Source organism: Ornithorhynchus anatinus, chromosome 1 (assembly GCF_004115215.2).
Source record: "Ornithorhynchus anatinus isolate Pmale09 chromosome 1, mOrnAna1.pri.v4, whole genome shotgun sequence".
Taxonomy (NCBI): Eukaryota; Metazoa; Chordata; class Mammalia; order Monotremata; family Ornithorhynchidae; genus Ornithorhynchus; species Ornithorhynchus anatinus.
In genome coordinates this window covers 37,886,995-37,903,794 of record NC_041728.1, presented here as the reverse complement: position 1 = coordinate 37,903,794, position 16,800 = coordinate 37,886,995, and the positions used below count along the sequence as shown (strand labels likewise).

The following is a 16,800-nucleotide window of genomic DNA, read 5'->3' as shown; positions in this document are numbered from 1 at the left end:
ACGAGCGCGGTTGAACGTCCAACCGCCGTTAGAAACGATTCCGCCTTGAGCGCGTAGCTCGAGAAATAACCCCGGGCCTTCTGTGGTTAGACCCAAGGAGTGATTTTTTTCTGGTTCTTCCCCCGCCGCGGGACGGAGCGGGACCGTGGCCTAGGAGCCGACCTCATCCCGATCTTCTTTGCCCGCTCTCCGAGCCAGAGACCCTCCCTCCCCCCCTCCCGCCAGCATCAGCCGTTGGCCGTCCTCGACGCGATGGCCTTTCGCTTCCAGTTTGTCGGTTTAGGCCCGGGAGCAAGTTTCTCTTCCATCTCCGGGACGCGGTAGGCCCGTCCCGGGTCTGACGCGGCGGGGCTTTTCAGTGCCGTCTCGGGCACTCGGCGGTTCTCGCGTGGCCTTTTCCTCTGGCGCTGCTTCCTTGGCCCTCTCTGAAGGTAGGCCCCCATCCTCTCTTCGCGGACAGAACGTCTGCCCCCTTTGCGTTCTTCTCGCCCCAGGCGGATTCCTGCCTTCGGGGCATCCCGACGGGAGAACGGGGAGGAAAAAGCGGCGGCGAAATACGGGTCCCCGGGCCCGGCTGAGCCGGCTTCAGATTGGCCCTCTCTCTCTCCGCCGATTAAACGGGGAGGGTCCCCCCGACCCACTTGGCCGCCGATGGGGCCGACCGACCGTTAGGTGATCCGGGGAAGCGTGGCGGGCTCCCTCGAGGGACCGAGGCCCGTTCTGGCTCTCCCCGCCTCGGTGTCTCCCGACCACCGGCTCACAAATCCCCGCCGGCCCGCGCCCGCCGAAATGCCCTCCCGGGACGGTGCCGGAGACCTGCCCGTAGCTTCGGGGGGCGGGGGGGGGGGGACGTTCCCGAGCCGGCCGGCTGCCCGCGACTCCCGCCGGGGAACCTCGGCGGGGGGCCGCGCCGTTCCCGCTCGGCCTTTCCAGGCGGCCCTCGGGCAGCGTAAGAGGAGAGGGCCCCGCTGACGTGAGCGCTCGGGTAGGACGGGGGTCACGGGCGGGCCCGATTCGCCCCGCACGCTGACGGTCCGTCCCCTCGACTGACCTAACCGCGGCCTACTGCTCCGGCAGGCTGCCGGCTTGTCACTCGGAGGGGAAGCGTCCGGGCGGTCGCGAGGAGCGGCACCGGAACGGTCCCATCTTCCTGCCTCCATCCGCCCCGACGTGTTCCGCTCTGAGGTGTCCCCGACCGCAGAGCTCGGTGTGATTGTGGATGACGGTTGAAAATAAAGCTCTCGATAAGCCGGTTTTTCTCTCCGTGCCGCTCCGCGGTTAGCCCGAAGCTCAGCCTTCCCTTCCCCGGCCTCTGGCCGGGATCCCTCGAGGGATCCGATCTCATTAAGAGCTTTCTCTTCCCTCGGAATTTTTTTCCGGGCGGAACAATAGGTTCACCCGAGCCCAATTTCACACCGCCAGCTGAGCCTGCCTCGTTTTCCCCCCGACCCCGCCTCGCACGACGCCTGGAGGGCGACTTCGCCGCCGTGAGAGTTTGGGGAAATGAAGCCGGGAACACGATCGCTATTCCCAAAAGGCAGAGGAAAGTGTTTATTTTCGAAACCAGCTAAGAGCGAAGGGTAAAGGTTCGGGCCTGACCCGCTTTTCAATAATGGCTAAGGTCTCCCAACCGAGGGGCTCAATCCCTTCCCGGAGAGAGGAGGGTTTTGTTTCTCCCCCCGGAAGAGTGGGGAAAGAGTTGGGATTCGGCTGCGGTGGGGAGAGTTGAGGCGATGTGGTTTCGCGCTATCTCGTGCTCGGCTGGGCTACCTGCCTGATATCCGGAAGAGATGATCCGGCGGCGGGCGATTCTGAGACCGGAGCCCGCTGCGTGATGAAGGTTTGATCGGGGACGTCACCCTCGTCGCTGCAAGAAGGTCAAAGGGTCCAAGGTCAGTTCGCGACCAGGCCGCGGCATCGATGCGCGCGTGCGCCGGGCTCGTCTAATCATAACCGCGGGATCCGGCGAGCGCCTACTACCCCCGTTTTACAGATGAGGGAACCGAGTCTCAGAGAAACGAGGCGACTCCCCCGAGGTTCCACAGCAGACGAGTGGCGGGGGCAGGATTGGAGCCCGGGTCCTCCCGGCTCCCGGGGCCCGGGCTCGAGCCACTGGGCCGCGCCGCGCCGCCTACGACATCTAACCTCTTTGCACGAGGGGCCTTACCCGGCTCGCTTTTTCTCTCTGGCTTTAAGAAGCGTACGTTCTGGTACCGGGGGAGCCGAACACCGACTGTACCTCCTGCAGGAGAGAAAACGCAGACGGGCAAAAGGCCGTCTAACGGGGTCCGAGCCCTCCACCGCCGCTCGGGGCTGCGTTTCGGTCACGCTCGCCGGCGGCTGAGGAGAGGGCCCGTGAAGACTCCGGCAGCCGATCGAGCGTGCTCATTCAGTCGTCTTTATGAGGCGCTTACCGGAAGTATAACCCGTCGACAAAGGGAGACGTCCCCTGGCCGCAACCAGCTCGCGGTCCGGGGGCGGGGAGACAGACACGGGTGCCGAGAAATACAGTCACAGATACGTACGTGAGCGCTGTGGGGCCGGGAGGGGGAAAGAGCCAAGGGACGAATTACGTGACGGATCTCGGATAGAAGCGTCGTGGGGCCGGGAGGGGGGAGATGAATAAAGGGAGCCGGTCGGGGCGACGCGGGAGGGAGGGGGAGACGAGGAAAAGCGGGGCGTAGTCAGGGGAGGCCTCTCGGAGGAGACGGGCCCTCGATAAGGCGGGGGAGAGGGACGGCCTGGGGGATCCGAGGAGGGAGGGCGTCCCGGGACCGAAGCGGGACGTGGGCCGGGGGTCGGCGGCGGGACGGGCCCGGCCAGGAGGCGAGCGGAGGCGCGGAGCGTGCGGGCCGCGCCGGAGGAGCCGGGGAGGGAGGGAGGGAGCCGGGGGCCGGGGGCCGGGGGCCGGATGGCTTGCAAGTCAACGGCGAGGAGTTCTTGTTGGATACGGAGGTGGGTGGGCGACCGCTGGAGATTTTGGAGGAGGGGGGGGGCGCTTCCCGATCCCCCCCCCTCCCCGGAGCCCCCGCCCAGCCGGAACAGCGAAAGGCAGTTTGTCACGGACGGGGGCCGGCGAGGGGGATTTGCCCGCCGGTGGGTTCGGTGGGAAGGCGGGCTTCCCGGGTTGCCCGCCAACTACCATCCGGTGATGGATTCCTGACCTCCACCGTGCGGTTCCTGCCCTCGGGGACCTTTCGATTGTTGTCGTTCGTGGTGTCAAAGGCGTACTCTGTGTCGGGCACCGTACTAAACGCCGGGGAAGATACCGGTTACTCGGGTTGGACGCGGTCCCTGTCCCACGTGGGGGCTCCCAGTCTTGATCCCCACTGTACCGAGGAGGACACTGAGGCCCGGAGAAGTGGAGCGACCCGGCCGAGGTCTCCCGGCGGACACGTGGAGGGGCCGAGTCAGAAGCCGGTTCCTCCGGACGCCCCGGCCCGGGCCCCGTCCGCCGGGCCACGCCGTTTCTCCGTCTACCCGGGCTTCCCGCTCCCGCGTTGGGGGAACCCCTCCTGGGTCGGTTCCCTTTCTTTGCCTCGTTCGGTCGTATTTATTGAGCGCCCCCCGTGTGCGGAGCACTGTACGAAGCGCCGGGGAGAGGACACCACAGCAATAAAACGACCCGTCCCCTGAGGCCCAGGGAAGCGAACGCCCAGCGGACAAGCGGCGGAGCCGGGATGAGAACCCGGGTCCTTCTGACGCCCGGGCTCCACCCACCGGACCGTACCGCCGCCCGACTTCCTCTCATCCCAAAGAGAAGAAGGGCTCGGGCTCCTGTTTCTCCTTGGAGGAAGGGCGCTCGCCCAGGGCTCGAGAATTTCTAGGCACGTGGCCGTCGTCCGCGGAAACAGACGGCGAGGAGCAGCGCGGCCAAGGGGCTGGAGCCCGGGGGTCGGGAGGTCGCGGGTTCAAATGCGGCTCCACCGCTTGTCCGCTGGGCGAGGCGATTCCCGTCTCCGGGCCTCGGTCCCCCCGTGCGACGGGGATGAGGACCGGGAGCCCCCACGTGGGAGGGGACCGCGTCCGGACGGGTCGTCGTCCATCTGCCCCGGCGTTCGGTACGGCGCCCGGCGCGGAGGAGGTGCTCGCCGAATACCCCCGTCGACATCATTAAATGGGGACCTACCTGAGAGGAAGACAGTTCATCTTGGCGAAGAGCAGCCTCAAAACCTTTTCCTTCTGTTCCCAGGTCAGATCTCCGATATCCACCTTCTCCGTATTCACGTTTGTCCTAAACGGTCGGGACGGAGGAAGAGGTCAGCGCAGTGAGCGGGGAATCCCTCCCGAGAATGAACGGGCAACGCGAAAAGCGCTTCCTGGGTCGAGGGGGATCAAACGGTTCTCCCCGGGGCTCAGCGGGAAGGGCCCGGGCTCGGGAGCCGGAAGGTCGCGGGTTCCGATCCCGGCCCCGCCACTCGTCGGCCGTTAGAGGAGCTGGGTTCTACACCCCGCCTCTGCCCCTCGCCCGCTGGGCAGGTCACTCGGCTTCTCCCGGCCTCAGCTCCCTCCTCGGTACGACGAGGGTTCAGTCCGCCCCCCCCCCCCCCCCGGCCCGCGGGTTGGGACGGGGACCGCGGCCGACCCGGCCGACTCGGTGTCCGCCCCGGTGCTCGGGACGGTGCTCGGCACGGACCGAGCGTCGGACGGGGACCGTCACGGTCATCGCGGAGTAGGGGACCTGGGTGGTGGTTCGAATCCGCCCCGAAAATCTAGAGGACCCGCGGGTGTCTGTGGGACCTACACCTGTCCGTAGGCACAGAAGGATTTACGTTCCCCCCCGGAGCGACCGAGCGGCGCCTAGCACGCAGTGAGCGCCTAACAGGTACCGTTTGCAAAGTACAAGCCCGGTCTGCCCCTTCTCTCAAACTGGCACTGAGCTCTTTCGTCGGGAGGCAGCGCCCGACGGATACCGTGAACGACAAAGAGGGGACCAGTCTCCCCCTTGTCTAAACCGCGCCCTAGCCTCTCAGATGAGAGTCCCGGTATGCGGTAGGCGCTTATTAAGTGCCAGGCACGGTACTAAGCGCTGGAGCGAGCCCCCTTCCCCCCGGCCCAGATTCAGCGGGTCGGTAACGTCGACCCGGCCCAACGGGACCCGAGCCGGCGCCCGTCCCTTTCCCCTCCGGCCCCCCGCCCCCGACGGCCGGTAGCCGCGCGGCCTGGGAGTCACGGGAGGCGGGTTCCCATCCCGGCTCCGCCACCCTCCCGCTGCCGCGGGACTCCAGTCACGGTCGCCCCGTCTGTAAAACGGGGATTGAGACCGTGAGCCCCGAAGGGGGACGACCCCGGGGCCCGGCACACAGGAAGCGCCTCACAGATACCGTCGTCGCCATCGGTATTATCGCGAGTACCATCTCTCCGCCTCCGTCAGATCCCGGTGCACGCTGTTGGTGCTGTCCTCCCGGTCATCGAACGTCCTGATTTGGGGGTACTCCGTCTTCCCCGCGTGGGCCTCTCTCATCTTCCGCTGAAAAGCGGCCCGGGCCGCCTGCCTGTAGTTCTTCCTGCTGCTCTGGATCTCCCGCCTGACCTGCTGCAGGGCCTCCAGGAAGAACGTCTCCACGTCCGATCTCTGATCCAGGACGTTCCTGGCCAGCCTCTTCACTCGCTCCATCTCCCGGTCCTTCACCTCCAGGAGGTACTGGAGCTTGTCGATCTCCACGCGGCCCTCTCGGTTCCGCCTCCGGGCCTCTTGCCGGGCGTCGTGGATCTCCGTTTCGAACTCCCGGGTCACGTGACCCAGGGCCGTCTCCAGGCTCGCCACCTTCCTCTGCAGAGTCCGGATCTGGGATTTCTGCTGGCTGACCTGTAGGACCTTCTCCTGGACCAGAAGCTCGTTGGTCTCCTGAGAAGAGAAGGGCGAGGACTTCGGTTTCGCAGCCAGCCTCCCGGGGGCCGGACGCCGCGCTGAGCGCGCGGGGGAGCGCGGCCCATCGGGACCGGCGGGCAGAGGCTCGGAGAGGAGCGGCCTGGCCCGGGCGGCCAGAGCCCGGCTCCGCCCCTCGTCCGCTCCGGGACCTTGGACGGGTCACCGCCCCTCTCCGGGCCTCGGTCACCTCAGCCCTTTCACATGAGGGGCGGGGACCGCGTCCAACCCGACCTGCTTGCGCGCGCTCGGTGTGGGGTCTGGCGCCTAGTGACCGCAGCCGTCGTCATTATCGCCGGTTGCGGTCTAGCCGCCCTCAGAGGCCTCGTTTCGTTTAGCGTCCACGTCCGCAGGGACCGTCTCCCCTCCCGGACCCGTCGCGGGCAGGACGGCGTCCGTTTATGACCGGTCCCGTCACTTTGGTGTCGGTGAAGCGGCTCGCCAGGCGCCAGGCCCGGTACCGAGCGCTGGGGCGGAGACGGGCAGATGGGGTCGGACGCGGTCGCCGTCTCGATCCCCGTTTTACGGACGAGGGAGCGGAGGCGCAGTCGAAGCGACTCGCCCAAGGCCCCGCCGCAGGCGGGTGGCGGAGCGGGGATAGAAGGCCGGGACCGCCTTACTTCTCCCGGGCCCGGGCTCTCGCCGCTCCGCCACGCTGCGTCCCGGCCTGCCCTGTGACCTTGGCCGAGTCACCTCGGCTCCCCGGGACTCGGTCCCCTCATCCGCCAAATGGGGAGTGACCGTCACCTGCTCTCCCGCTCGCGCCGCGGGACGGGGGCCGCGTCCGGCCCCATTGCCCAGCGTAGGGCGGCCGGGACGCGGCAGGCGCTTAGGAGATACCGCTGTCGGAGTTATCGTGAGGCGCCTGGGTTCGGAAGACGCCATTCCCCCCCGCCCGACCCCTCGGGGGGTAGAGCGCGGCAGCCGTAATTGGGAGCAGAGACCTTCAGCTGTAGGAGAGAGGCGTGATTCTCCTCCAACTTTTTAGAGTTCTTTTGTAACTCCTGGGCTTCCTTAATGTGGTACTTGAGGGCCTTCTGGAGACGAACGTTTTCTTTGAAGACGGATCTCCCGGTGGTGTCCAGCTGCCTGCGGCAGGTAAACGTCCGGGCGGCTCGTTCAGCCGCGTTGACCGAGCGCCTACTTGTTGGGCGGCCTGCGCAGCTGAGGACTCAGGCGCGGGCTTCGAATCCCCGCAGGGGACCGTCACGGACGCGGGGTTGGGATATCCAGATATCAGGCCGACCTCGTCCACTTCAAGGGCGTCCTCGCCCGCCTCGACTCTGGCCTCCCTTCTGCCCGGCACCGTCACTTCTCCGTCCTTGTCGGCCCCCGGGCCCGTCGCCCTCGCCGCGTTTCACCTCCCCTGCCCTCCCGCCTTCCCCCCACCTCTCGCCCCGACTGATCCGGCCACCGACTTTACTGAGAAAATCGAAACCGGCCGGCGCGATCTCCCTCAAAGTCGCCCCTGCCCCTCTCCGCCCCCCCTCCCCCCCCGCCGTCTTCAACTCTCCCGTCTTTCCCACACTGTCTCCAGAATGAGATCGCCCGCCTGCTCCCGAAATCCAACGTGCGGCTCCGGTCCCGTCCCGTCGCTCCTCGTCGAAGCACCTGCCCCCGTCCTTCTTCCCTCTCCGACTTCCACCTTCCACCGTCGACTCTCCGGTGGCTTCTTCCCCGCTGCTTTCAAACGACCTGACGTCTGCCCCGTCCTGGAAAAATCTTCCCCTGACCCCACGGCTCCCTCCGGTCATCTCCCTCCTCCGCTTCCTCCCCAGACTTGGCCTACCCCCCGCCGTCTCGAATCCCTCTCCTCCGGCCGTGTCTCCCGGACCCCCTCCGACCCGGCTCGCGTCCCCTCGGCTCCACGGAGGCCGCCCTCTCAAGAGGTCCCCGACGATCCCTCCCCTCGCCGGATCCGACGGCCTCGACCCCCGTCCTCATCCCGTCCCCTGGCAGACACGTTCCCTGCCCGCCGCGAGCTTTCGGGCCGGACGGACGTCGGCATAAAAGAACACGGGAGGAGTTAAAACTACGCTCTCGGGGCACACGGGCGTGCTCACGCTGCACACGGCGAGCGCTCGGCAAAGCCGATCGGTCGGTAAAAGGAAAAGAGGCTCGGGAACGGCCGTCGATACCTTGCCCTCACCGAGAAGAACGGAGAGACAGAGTGAGAGAGGCGGAGGAAAAGAAGACCTCTTACAAAACGGCTTCTTGGTGAGCTCTCTCTGCCAGCATCACTATCTTCTTCTCCGCCTCTTTTTCTAGCCGTTGCTGAAAGGGAGAGAAAAGGGGTGTTTTTTTACCACCTGAGGGTCGCTAACATTCCACACCAAACGGGCCCCTTTCCGAGGTTCCTCTAGGCCCCCGTCAAAGTCACGGGCGGCGAAAAGAGGGGGCCGGCAAGTGTGTCTCGCCTGGGCAAAAGAGCAAATAAGTGGCGCTTATCAAACGCTTGCTCGGGGCCGGGCACCGTGCCGAGCGCGACGAGGGAGAGGAAAAGAGAAGAAAAGCTTCTTTCGGGGAGCTGAGGCCCGGAGAAGAGGACGTTGTCCCCGTCGCCCCGCCTCGAGGGGAATGGGGAGAAAAGATGTGCCTCGGCAACCGTCCCCTCGGCTCTGTTGCCGACGAGACGCGGCGTGGCCCAGTAGCTCGGGCCCCGGCCCGGGCGCCCGGAGGACCTGGGTTCTAGTTCCGCCTCGGCCGCCTGCCTGCCGGGTGACCCGGGCCGAGTCACCTCGCCTCTCTGGGCCCCGGTTACCTCAATGGCGATTAAGCCTGGGAGTCCCCTACCCAACCCGGGCAGAGGAAGAGAAGCGGCGCGGCTCAGTGGCGAGAGCCCGGGCCTGGGAGTCAGAGGTGGCGGGTTCTAATCCCGGCTCCGCCACAGCTGGGTGACTCTGGGCAAGTCGCTGCGCTTCTCTGGGCCTGAGGAATGCAAGCGGCGCCCTAGCCGACGAGGGCTTTCTTCGACCGGTTCTCTACCTTCTCTTCGGAAAACTTCCCCTCCAGTCTGCGGACTGTCTCCTGATGTTTCTTTTTGGTGGTTTTCATGTTTTCTTTCAGCTACGACAGAGAAAAATCATCATCAGCTTGCGAAGGGGACGGTTTCTTAAACGCTGGCGGCGGCTCGTGCCAAAATCTTCTCCAGGGGCTCTCGATCTCGAGTGAAATCAAATCAGCCTTTACCCTCTCCCGGGATCTCAGCGTCCTATTTATAATATGCCCCAAAACACAGGTCGTCGGGCTTCAGCGAAATGGAGAGGCGGGGTTGGGGAATCAAGAGGAACCCCAAGATATCCGAAAGACGCTTTTCAAGACTCATCGGCTCGGCTTTTTGAATTTCCCCCTCCAGCCTGGAAGACTCTCGACTCTTCAGCGACCCGGGACCCTAACTTTGGACGTCACGCAACAGGAAGGAAGGCAGTATGGATCGGTCAGGGAATCGGTGCGACGCCAACCTAATTGCGAGACACAGTCCTAGGAGGAGCTAAATCAGACGGGAAATAAGGGGACACCTGATCATCCTCTTTGAGGCCCAACTTTCTCACTATTCTTTTTTCCAGCGCCCTTCGGGGAAATCGCATAGATTCTCACTTTTCATTCCTATACTTTTGGGGGGGGGCGGCGGCGGGGAGTCTTTTCTCTCCCCCACTGTTTCATTCAGTTTGAAAATGAAATTTGGGCTAGACGGAAAGCGGCACGGCCGAGCGGGGAGAGACGAACCCGGGAGCCCGAGGAACCGGGTCCTCATCCCGGCCCCGCCGCCTGTCCGCTCCGTGGCGAATTAGGCGGGCAAGTCATCTGACTCCTCTCCGTGCCTCAGTTCCCTCGTCGGCAGAATGGGGATTCAGTTCCTCTTCTCCCTCTTCCTTCGACTGGGAGCCCCGCGTGGAACCCGATGATTTTCCCCCTACCCCAGGGCTTAGTACGGTGCTTGGCACTTAGTAAACGCTTAACAAAAACCGTCGCCGTCGTTATCGGCACTTAGAACGGTGCTCGCCACATAGCAAGCGCTTAACAGAGATCTTCATCGTTATTATCGTCATTATCATCTTCAAGGCTTTTCGTAGATGGCGGTCAGTTCAGTCTGTTTTTTATGGTATCTGTTAAGCGCTCACTTAGTACTCAGCGTTCACTACAGTGCCTGGCACCAAGTCACACCACTCAGTGCCTAGACTTGAACTTCTCCCTTCCCTCGTGGACTTCGGCGAGTATTTTTGAACCGAGCCTCCGAGAACAATAATAATATATGGAATCTGTTAAGCGCTCAGTAGGCGCCGGGCACTGTTCTCAGCGCTGGGGCCGATACAAGGTCATCGGGGTGGAAACGGGCCCTGTCCCACGTGGGGCTCGCGGCCTTCACCCTCGTTTTAAAGACGAGGGAGTCGAAGCTGCTCAGAGAAGAATAACAATAATGACGGTCTTTGTCGAGCGCTTAACCACCTGCCAGGCACCGTACTGAGCACTGGGGTCGACCCAAGCAAACGGGGTCGGACGCGGCCCCCGTCCCACGAGGAGCTCACGGCCCTCGTCCCCGTTTTACAGACGAGGGGACCGAGGCACAGAGAGGCCAAGGGACTTCCCCAAGGCCACCCGGCAGACAAACGGCGGAGCGGGGATTAGAACCCGGGACCTTCTGACTCCCAGGCCCTTCCCACGGCGCCACGCCGCTTCCCTAAATGGGCAAAGGACTGTACCGAGCGCTGGGGAGAGTACACTCCAACAGCGCTTAGCTGCTTTTGTATCTCCCGAGACCTAAACACATTTCGTCGTTTCCCCTGGGCACTCAGTAAATAGCGGTCTAGTAGTCGCTAATACGTCTCCGTCTATTAGAACGGCCTCTTATCCCTTCATTTTATTTAAATCGATCGGTGGCGTTTATTTCTTAAGCCCTCGGGAGAGTACGACGGAAAAGGGAGGAGGAAACCCCACCTCTTCCAGTTCTCTCTCTACTTGAAGTTTCTTCTTACGAAAATCCTTGATGGTTTTCAGTTCCAGCTGAATCAAGCCGATTTCCTTGGCTTTCTGGTGAAACTTGTCCGTCAGCTCGTTCAGCTGCCTACTGTAACTTTCCTCCTGTGAACGAGAGCGTGTCGGAGCGCGGCAAAGGGCACGAGCCGGGCGGCCTGACAGGGTCCGCGTGGCACGGAGAAAATGGAGGATGCAGAACCTCGGGCGGGAAAAACCGTGAGGGCGAGGGAAATCTGTGTGTATGTGTGTGTATAGATATATACATACACCTATACACACACACGGAGAGAGAGCGCAAAAGTATATCTAAGTATAGGGTGTGTGTGTGTGTGCATATATGGTATAAGTATATATAGGCATATGTAGTATAAGTATATGATATAGATGCGTACTAGGTATACATTTATATGGATATAAGCAAATATATAAATTCATATATACATATAGAGAGAGATGCACACACACACACACATATAAATAAAATCACTCACCAGGTTCTCATTCTCTTCCTGGGCTTGCTTCTTGCCATCTATCTATATCTATATCTATATACATACACACTATACTTATATATACTTTCTCTATAAATATTGTATGAATTATATATATGAAATATATATGTGAAACATATATCTATATATAATTCGTATATAATATATACGAAGAGAATAGATATATAAAATCAGTCACCAGTTTTTCATTCTCTTCCTGGGCCTGCTTCTTGGCATCTCTTATATATACTATTCTTAGATATACTTTATATCTACATATCTATATCTCTATCTATTTCCCCTGCCATCGTGGTTTTTCCCGACTGAGGTTCTGCATGTATATATCTATATATATATTCTCTCTGTATATATAGAAAGTATGTATAAGCATATTCTATAAGGATATACTATAAGTATATATACACTGAGTATATACTTATATGCACATATAAACACATATATAAAAATCGTGTGTATATGCATAAATAATATACACACACACACATATATATACACACATATATACACACACACACATATACCTATATATACTTACACACACACAAACACACATACACACACACACATATACACACACACACACATAAAATCACTAACCAGTTTTTCATTCTCTTCCTGGGCTTGCTTCTTGGCATCGACCAGTTGCTGTTTCAGTTTCTCGATCTGTAGAGGGGAGAACAGCGACCTGTTAGGAGATAGCAAAGGCTCCCCCCTCTACCCCCACCAAAGAAAATCGATCGCTCTGTGACGCCGTCCTGAAAATTACTGCAAAAGAGAGGGGAGGGGAACGGTCCACGGCGAGGCAACTGCCCTTCCTCGAAACAGAAGCGACGCCTTAGAGAAGCAGCACGGCGTAGCGGACGGAGCACGGGCCTAGGAGTCCGAGGGTCGCGGGTTCTGATGCTCGGCTCACAGAGGTGTAACGATGACGACGGTATCTGTGAAGCCCTCACTGTGCACCAAGCACTGGGGGAGATTGAAGGGCAGCGGGTTGTGGCTCACAGTTGTAATCCCCGTTTTCCAGCTGAGGGAACCGAGGCCCAGAGAAGAAGAAGAAGAAGAAGAATGTCGGTATTTAAGCGCTTACTACGTGCAGAGCACCGTTCTAAGCGCTGGGGTAGTCACAGGGGAATCGGGTCGTCCCACGGGGGGGCTCACGGTCTTAATCCCCATTTTGCAGACGAGGTAACCGAGGCCCAGAGAAGTGAAGTGAAAGTATATATAAGTATAGTGAGTGTGTGTGTGTATATGTGCGTATATGGTATAAGTATATATACGGGCATATGTAGTATAAGTATATGATATAGATGCGTACTAAGTATGTATTTATATGGATATAAGTAAATATATAAATTCATATATACATATAGATAGAGAGACACACACACACACACACATATAAATAAAATCACTCACCAGGTTTTCATTCTCTTCCTGGGCTTGCTTCTTGCCATCTATATATATACACACACACACACACACACACACACACACACACTATACTTATATATGCTTTCTCTATAAATATTGTATGAATGATATATATGAATTATATGTGAATGTGCAAAGGACTGTACCGAGCGCTGGGGAGAGTACACTCCAACAGCGCTAGCTTCTTTTGTATCTCCCAAGACCTGAACGCATTTCGTCGTTTCCCCTGGGCACTCAGTAAACAGCGGTCTAGTAGTCGCTAATATATCTCCGTCTGTTAGAACGGCGTACTATCCCTTCATTTGATTTAAATCAATCGGTGGCGTTTATTTCTTAAGCCCCCGGGAGAGTACGACGGCAAAGGGCACGGGCCGTGTCTGCCGAGCGCGGAGCACCGTGCCGAGCGCTTTAAATCTCGCCCCTCTAGACGGTCAGCTCGTTGTGGGCAGGGATCGTGACCGTCTCTTCTCGTGTCGGGCTCTCCCAAGCGCTCGGTACAGTCCTCCGCCCCCAGTGAGCGCTCGATCGATACGACTAGCCGACCGAACGTGGTGGTGCCGGTTCTCCGTCTTAGGGAGAAGCAGCGCGGCTCAGTGGCAAGAGCCCGGGCTTGGGAGTCGGAGGTCATGGGTTCGCCCCCCGGCTCTGCCGCTCGTCAGCTGGGGGACCGTGGGCGAGTCACTTCACTTCTCTGGGCCTCGGTTCCCTCATCTGTCAAATGGGGATTAACCGCGAGCCAGGGACGACCCGATTCCCCCGTATCCCTCCCAGCGCTTCAGCGCTCTGCCCAGGGTAAGCGCTTAACGAACACCAACATTGTGAAACGGGGGAGACGGCGAAGCGAAACGGGAACGAGGCCTCACCAAGTCTCCTTTCTCCGAATCCTGCTTCTTGAGGTAGCTCAAGACGGAGACGGTGTCCTTCTCCGTCTTGTACTGCTGCCTCTTCAGTTCCTCGTTCTCCCGGGCCAGTCTGCGGGAAGCGTCGCGGTATTCCATCCGGGAGAGCTCGGTGACTTCCAGACGGGTCTCCCAGAGGCTCGCGTTGGCCTTGGCTCTCTCCATCTCCGATTCCTTAGCCAACCTCAAGGACTTTTTCCTCCCCTTCATCCTGGGGGGGGGGGGGGGGGGAGGGGGGAGGAGGCGTCTTTTCGGGAGAACCTCCCACTTGCCCGCTGGCGGCCGCCGGGTCGCCCTTTACCCTCCCGCTCGCGGCGGGCGGCCGACTTTATCTGTGAGAGGCCGAGGCGACGGTCATCGGACGCCCCGTCCCCGTACCGTTACCTGGGATCCATCGCCCGAGCGTCCGTGTCGGCCGCTCGAAGGGCGCAGAGCGCCGCCCTAAGCGCTCGGGGAGGGTCCGGGAGACTCGGCAGGCGCTCTCCCGGCCCGCAGAGAGCTTGCAGTCTAGAGTCTAGGGGCCCCTGTCAAGCGTTTAGGAGGGTGCCCAGTGAGCGCTCGATACGCACGGGTGGATCGACGACTTCCCCGCTGGCCGCGTGGACAGGCGGAATGCAAAATGGGGTCTAGCAGTTGGGGGGCTAGCGAGGGAACCGGGGAAGGCCTCCCGGAGGAGGCGGCCCAGCCCGGACCGCGAGGGAGCCGGAGGCGGCGAAAGGTCAGGGGCAGTGGAATCTCTTTTTGGATCCAAAAAATGGTATTTGTGCGGCGCCGACTATGTGCCAGGCGCCGTACTGAGCCCCGGGGAGGCTACGAACTCTCAGGTCGGACATTTCTCTCTTTTTTCCGATGTATTTGTCAAGGGCTGACGAGGTGCCGGACCCTGCACTGAGCGCTGGGGCGGAGACAAGTAAATCGGGTTGGACCCAGGCCCTGTCCCGTGTGGGGCTCCCCGTCTTCATCCCCATTCTGCGGAGGAGGGAACGGAGGCCCGGAGAGGTGAGCGCGAGAAGCAGCGGGGCCCGGTGGGTCGAGCCCCGGGCCTGGGAGTCGGAAGGCTCCGGGTTCGAATCCCGGCTCCGCCGCCTGACCTTGGGCGGGTCGCTCCACTTCTCCGGGCCCCCGCTCCCTCCTCTGCAAAATGGGGAGGACGACCGGGAGCCCCACGGGGGACAGCCCGATGACCTTGTATCGACCCCAGCGCTCAGAACGGTGCTTTGCACATAGTAAGCGCTTAACAGATATGATCATCACAACCTCACCTCTCCGCGCCTCGGTTCCCTCCTCTGTAAAATGGGGGTGACGACTGGCAGCCCCACGGGGGACGACCCGATCACCTTGCCTCGACCCCAGCGCTTAGAACGGTGCTTTGCACAAGGTAAGCACTTAAATATACTAAGAATGATTTCACTTCTCTGCGCCTCAGTTCCCTCCTCTGTGGAGAAGCAGCGTGGCTCAGTGGAAAGAGCTTGGGAGCCAGAGGCCATGGGTTCGAATCCCAGCTGTGCCACTTGTCAGCTGTGTGGCCGCGGGCGAGTCACTTCGCTTCTCTGGGCCTCAGTGACCTCATCTGTAAAATGGGGATGAAGATTGTGAGCCTCATCTGGGTCAACCTGATTCCCCTGTCTCCCCCCCCCCCCCCCCCCCCCCCCCCGGCGCTTAGAACAGTGCTCGGCACATAGTAAGCGCTTAACAAATACCGACATCATCGTTATTATTATCATTATTAAAACGGGGCTGAAGACCGTGAGCCCCACGGGGGACGACCCGATCGCCTTGCCTCGACCCCAGCGCTGAGCACAGTGCTTGGAACGTGGGAGGCGCTGAACAGTGCTAATACTGCTGGTGATGAGGACATTTGTTAAGCGCCTACGATGTGCTACGCACTCTTCTGGGGGAGATGCAAGGTCATCAGGTCGCCCCACAGCCTTCATCCCCATTTTCCAGATGCGGGCCCTGAGGCCCGGAGAGGCCACGGCGCTCGCCCGAGGTCACACAGCAGACAAGTGCACATATTTTCTATTTATTATTGATTACTCTGTTTTTTAATGATGTCTCCCTCTATGATTCTGTTTATTCCGATGGTAGCGAGGCCTGTCTAATCGTCTTGCTGTCTCCCCGCTTCGAGCCCGCGAGCCCGTCGCGGGGCAGGGATCGCCTCTCCCTGCCGCCGAGCGGTACCTTCCGAGCGCTTAGCACAGCGCTCAGCGAAGGAACGAATGAGGTCGAGGAGGGCGGGATTAGAACCCGGGACCGCCTGACGCCCATCATCGCCACCGTCCTCCCCCTCATCGTGAGGGTGATCGTTCTCCGGTTGGTATCTGTTAAGCGCTCACTCTGGGCCGAGCACCGTTCTAAGCGCTGGGGCAGACACAGGGGAATCGGGTCGTCCCACGCGGGGCTCCCGGCCTTCATCCCCATTTTACAGATGAGGGAACCGAGGCACAGAGGAAGTGAAGTGACTCGCCCACGGTCACACGGCCGACAAGTGGCCGAGCCGGGATTCGAACTCATGAGCCCTGACTCCGAAGCCCAGGCTCTTTCCACTGAGCCACGTTCCCTCCTCCGCCCAGAGGGGATGGAGAGCGGGAGCGGGGCGGGGACGGGTTCCATCTGGATCGGCTTGCCTCAGCGCTTAGCACAGTGTCCGGCACCAAGTAGGCGCTCAGCCAATAGCCGGCCTGTGAGGGGCTCCCTGCGGAGGGAGGGAAGGAGGGAGGGAGGGTCCTCACCCCTTCTCCTTCTGCCTGCCCTTCTCCTTCGCCATCTCGGCCCGGTCCTCCAACCGTTGCCCTGCCAACCGGTCGCTAAGGACGCTCCCCGTTGCCAGGCCGCACGGCGTCGTGACGTCACCCGCAGCCGGGCCGAGGCCCCCGCCTCGCGGTTGCTAAGGACGCCCCCGAGGCCGGGACGCGCGGCGTGGTGACGTCATGCGCCCAGCAGGATTTATGGAGCGCCTACGCTGTGCAGGGCGCTGTACTAAGCGCCCGGAATGAACACGTCGGCAACGCATAGAGACCGTTGAGACTGAGAGGTCCGATCGACCGGAGGGCCGTCGCTAAGGACGCCTCGGTGGCTAGGACACGGGGGAGGACGTACGGCGTCGTGACGTCAT

The 16,800-nt window shown here is 60.9% G+C and overlaps 1 protein-coding gene and 1 long non-coding RNA gene across 5 annotated transcripts; one reads left to right on the top strand and one right to left on the bottom strand.

Annotated features, from left to right (window-relative positions):
- Nucleotides 1-1,521: 1,521 nt before the first annotated feature.
- Nucleotides 1,522-16,528, bottom strand: BBOF1 (basal body orientation factor 1). Of its 3 annotated transcripts, none has more exons than XM_029075341.2 (11): nt 16,418-16,526; nt 13,650-13,896; nt 11,953-12,018; nt 10,805-10,948; nt 8,855-8,935; nt 8,073-8,143; nt 6,814-6,958; nt 5,355-5,848; nt 4,130-4,234; nt 2,168-2,242; nt 1,522-1,867 (listed from the first exon to the last, which is right to left on the bottom strand). In XM_029075341.2, the coding sequence occupies exons 1-11, from the start codon at nt 16,450-16,452 to the stop codon at nt 1,747-1,749; spliced, it is 1,584 nt and encodes a 527-aa protein (XP_028931174.1). In that variant the 5' UTR covers nt 16,453-16,526; the 3' UTR covers nt 1,522-1,746. The 3 variants fall into 3 exon arrangements, with proteins under 3 accessions (XP_028931174.1, XP_028931190.1, XP_028931180.1); XM_029075357.2 differs by lacking the exons at nt 1,522-1,867; nt 2,168-2,242 and adding exons at nt 2,327-2,532; nt 3,165-3,249; XM_029075347.2 differs by lacking the exons at nt 1,522-1,867; nt 2,168-2,242 and adding an exon at nt 3,037-3,249 and having other exon boundaries at nt 16,418-16,528.
- Nucleotides 5,564-9,684, top strand: LOC114815100. 2 transcript variants are annotated; one of them, XR_003762884.2, is made up of 3 exons: nt 5,564-5,641; nt 7,407-8,086; nt 8,936-9,684. It is a non-coding gene; the product is annotated as an uncharacterized LOC114815100 (long non-coding RNA). The 2 variants fall into 2 exon arrangements; XR_005659885.1 differs by lacking the exon at nt 5,564-5,641 and adding an exon at nt 6,880-6,967.
- Nucleotides 16,529-16,800: the final 272 nt, after the last annotated feature.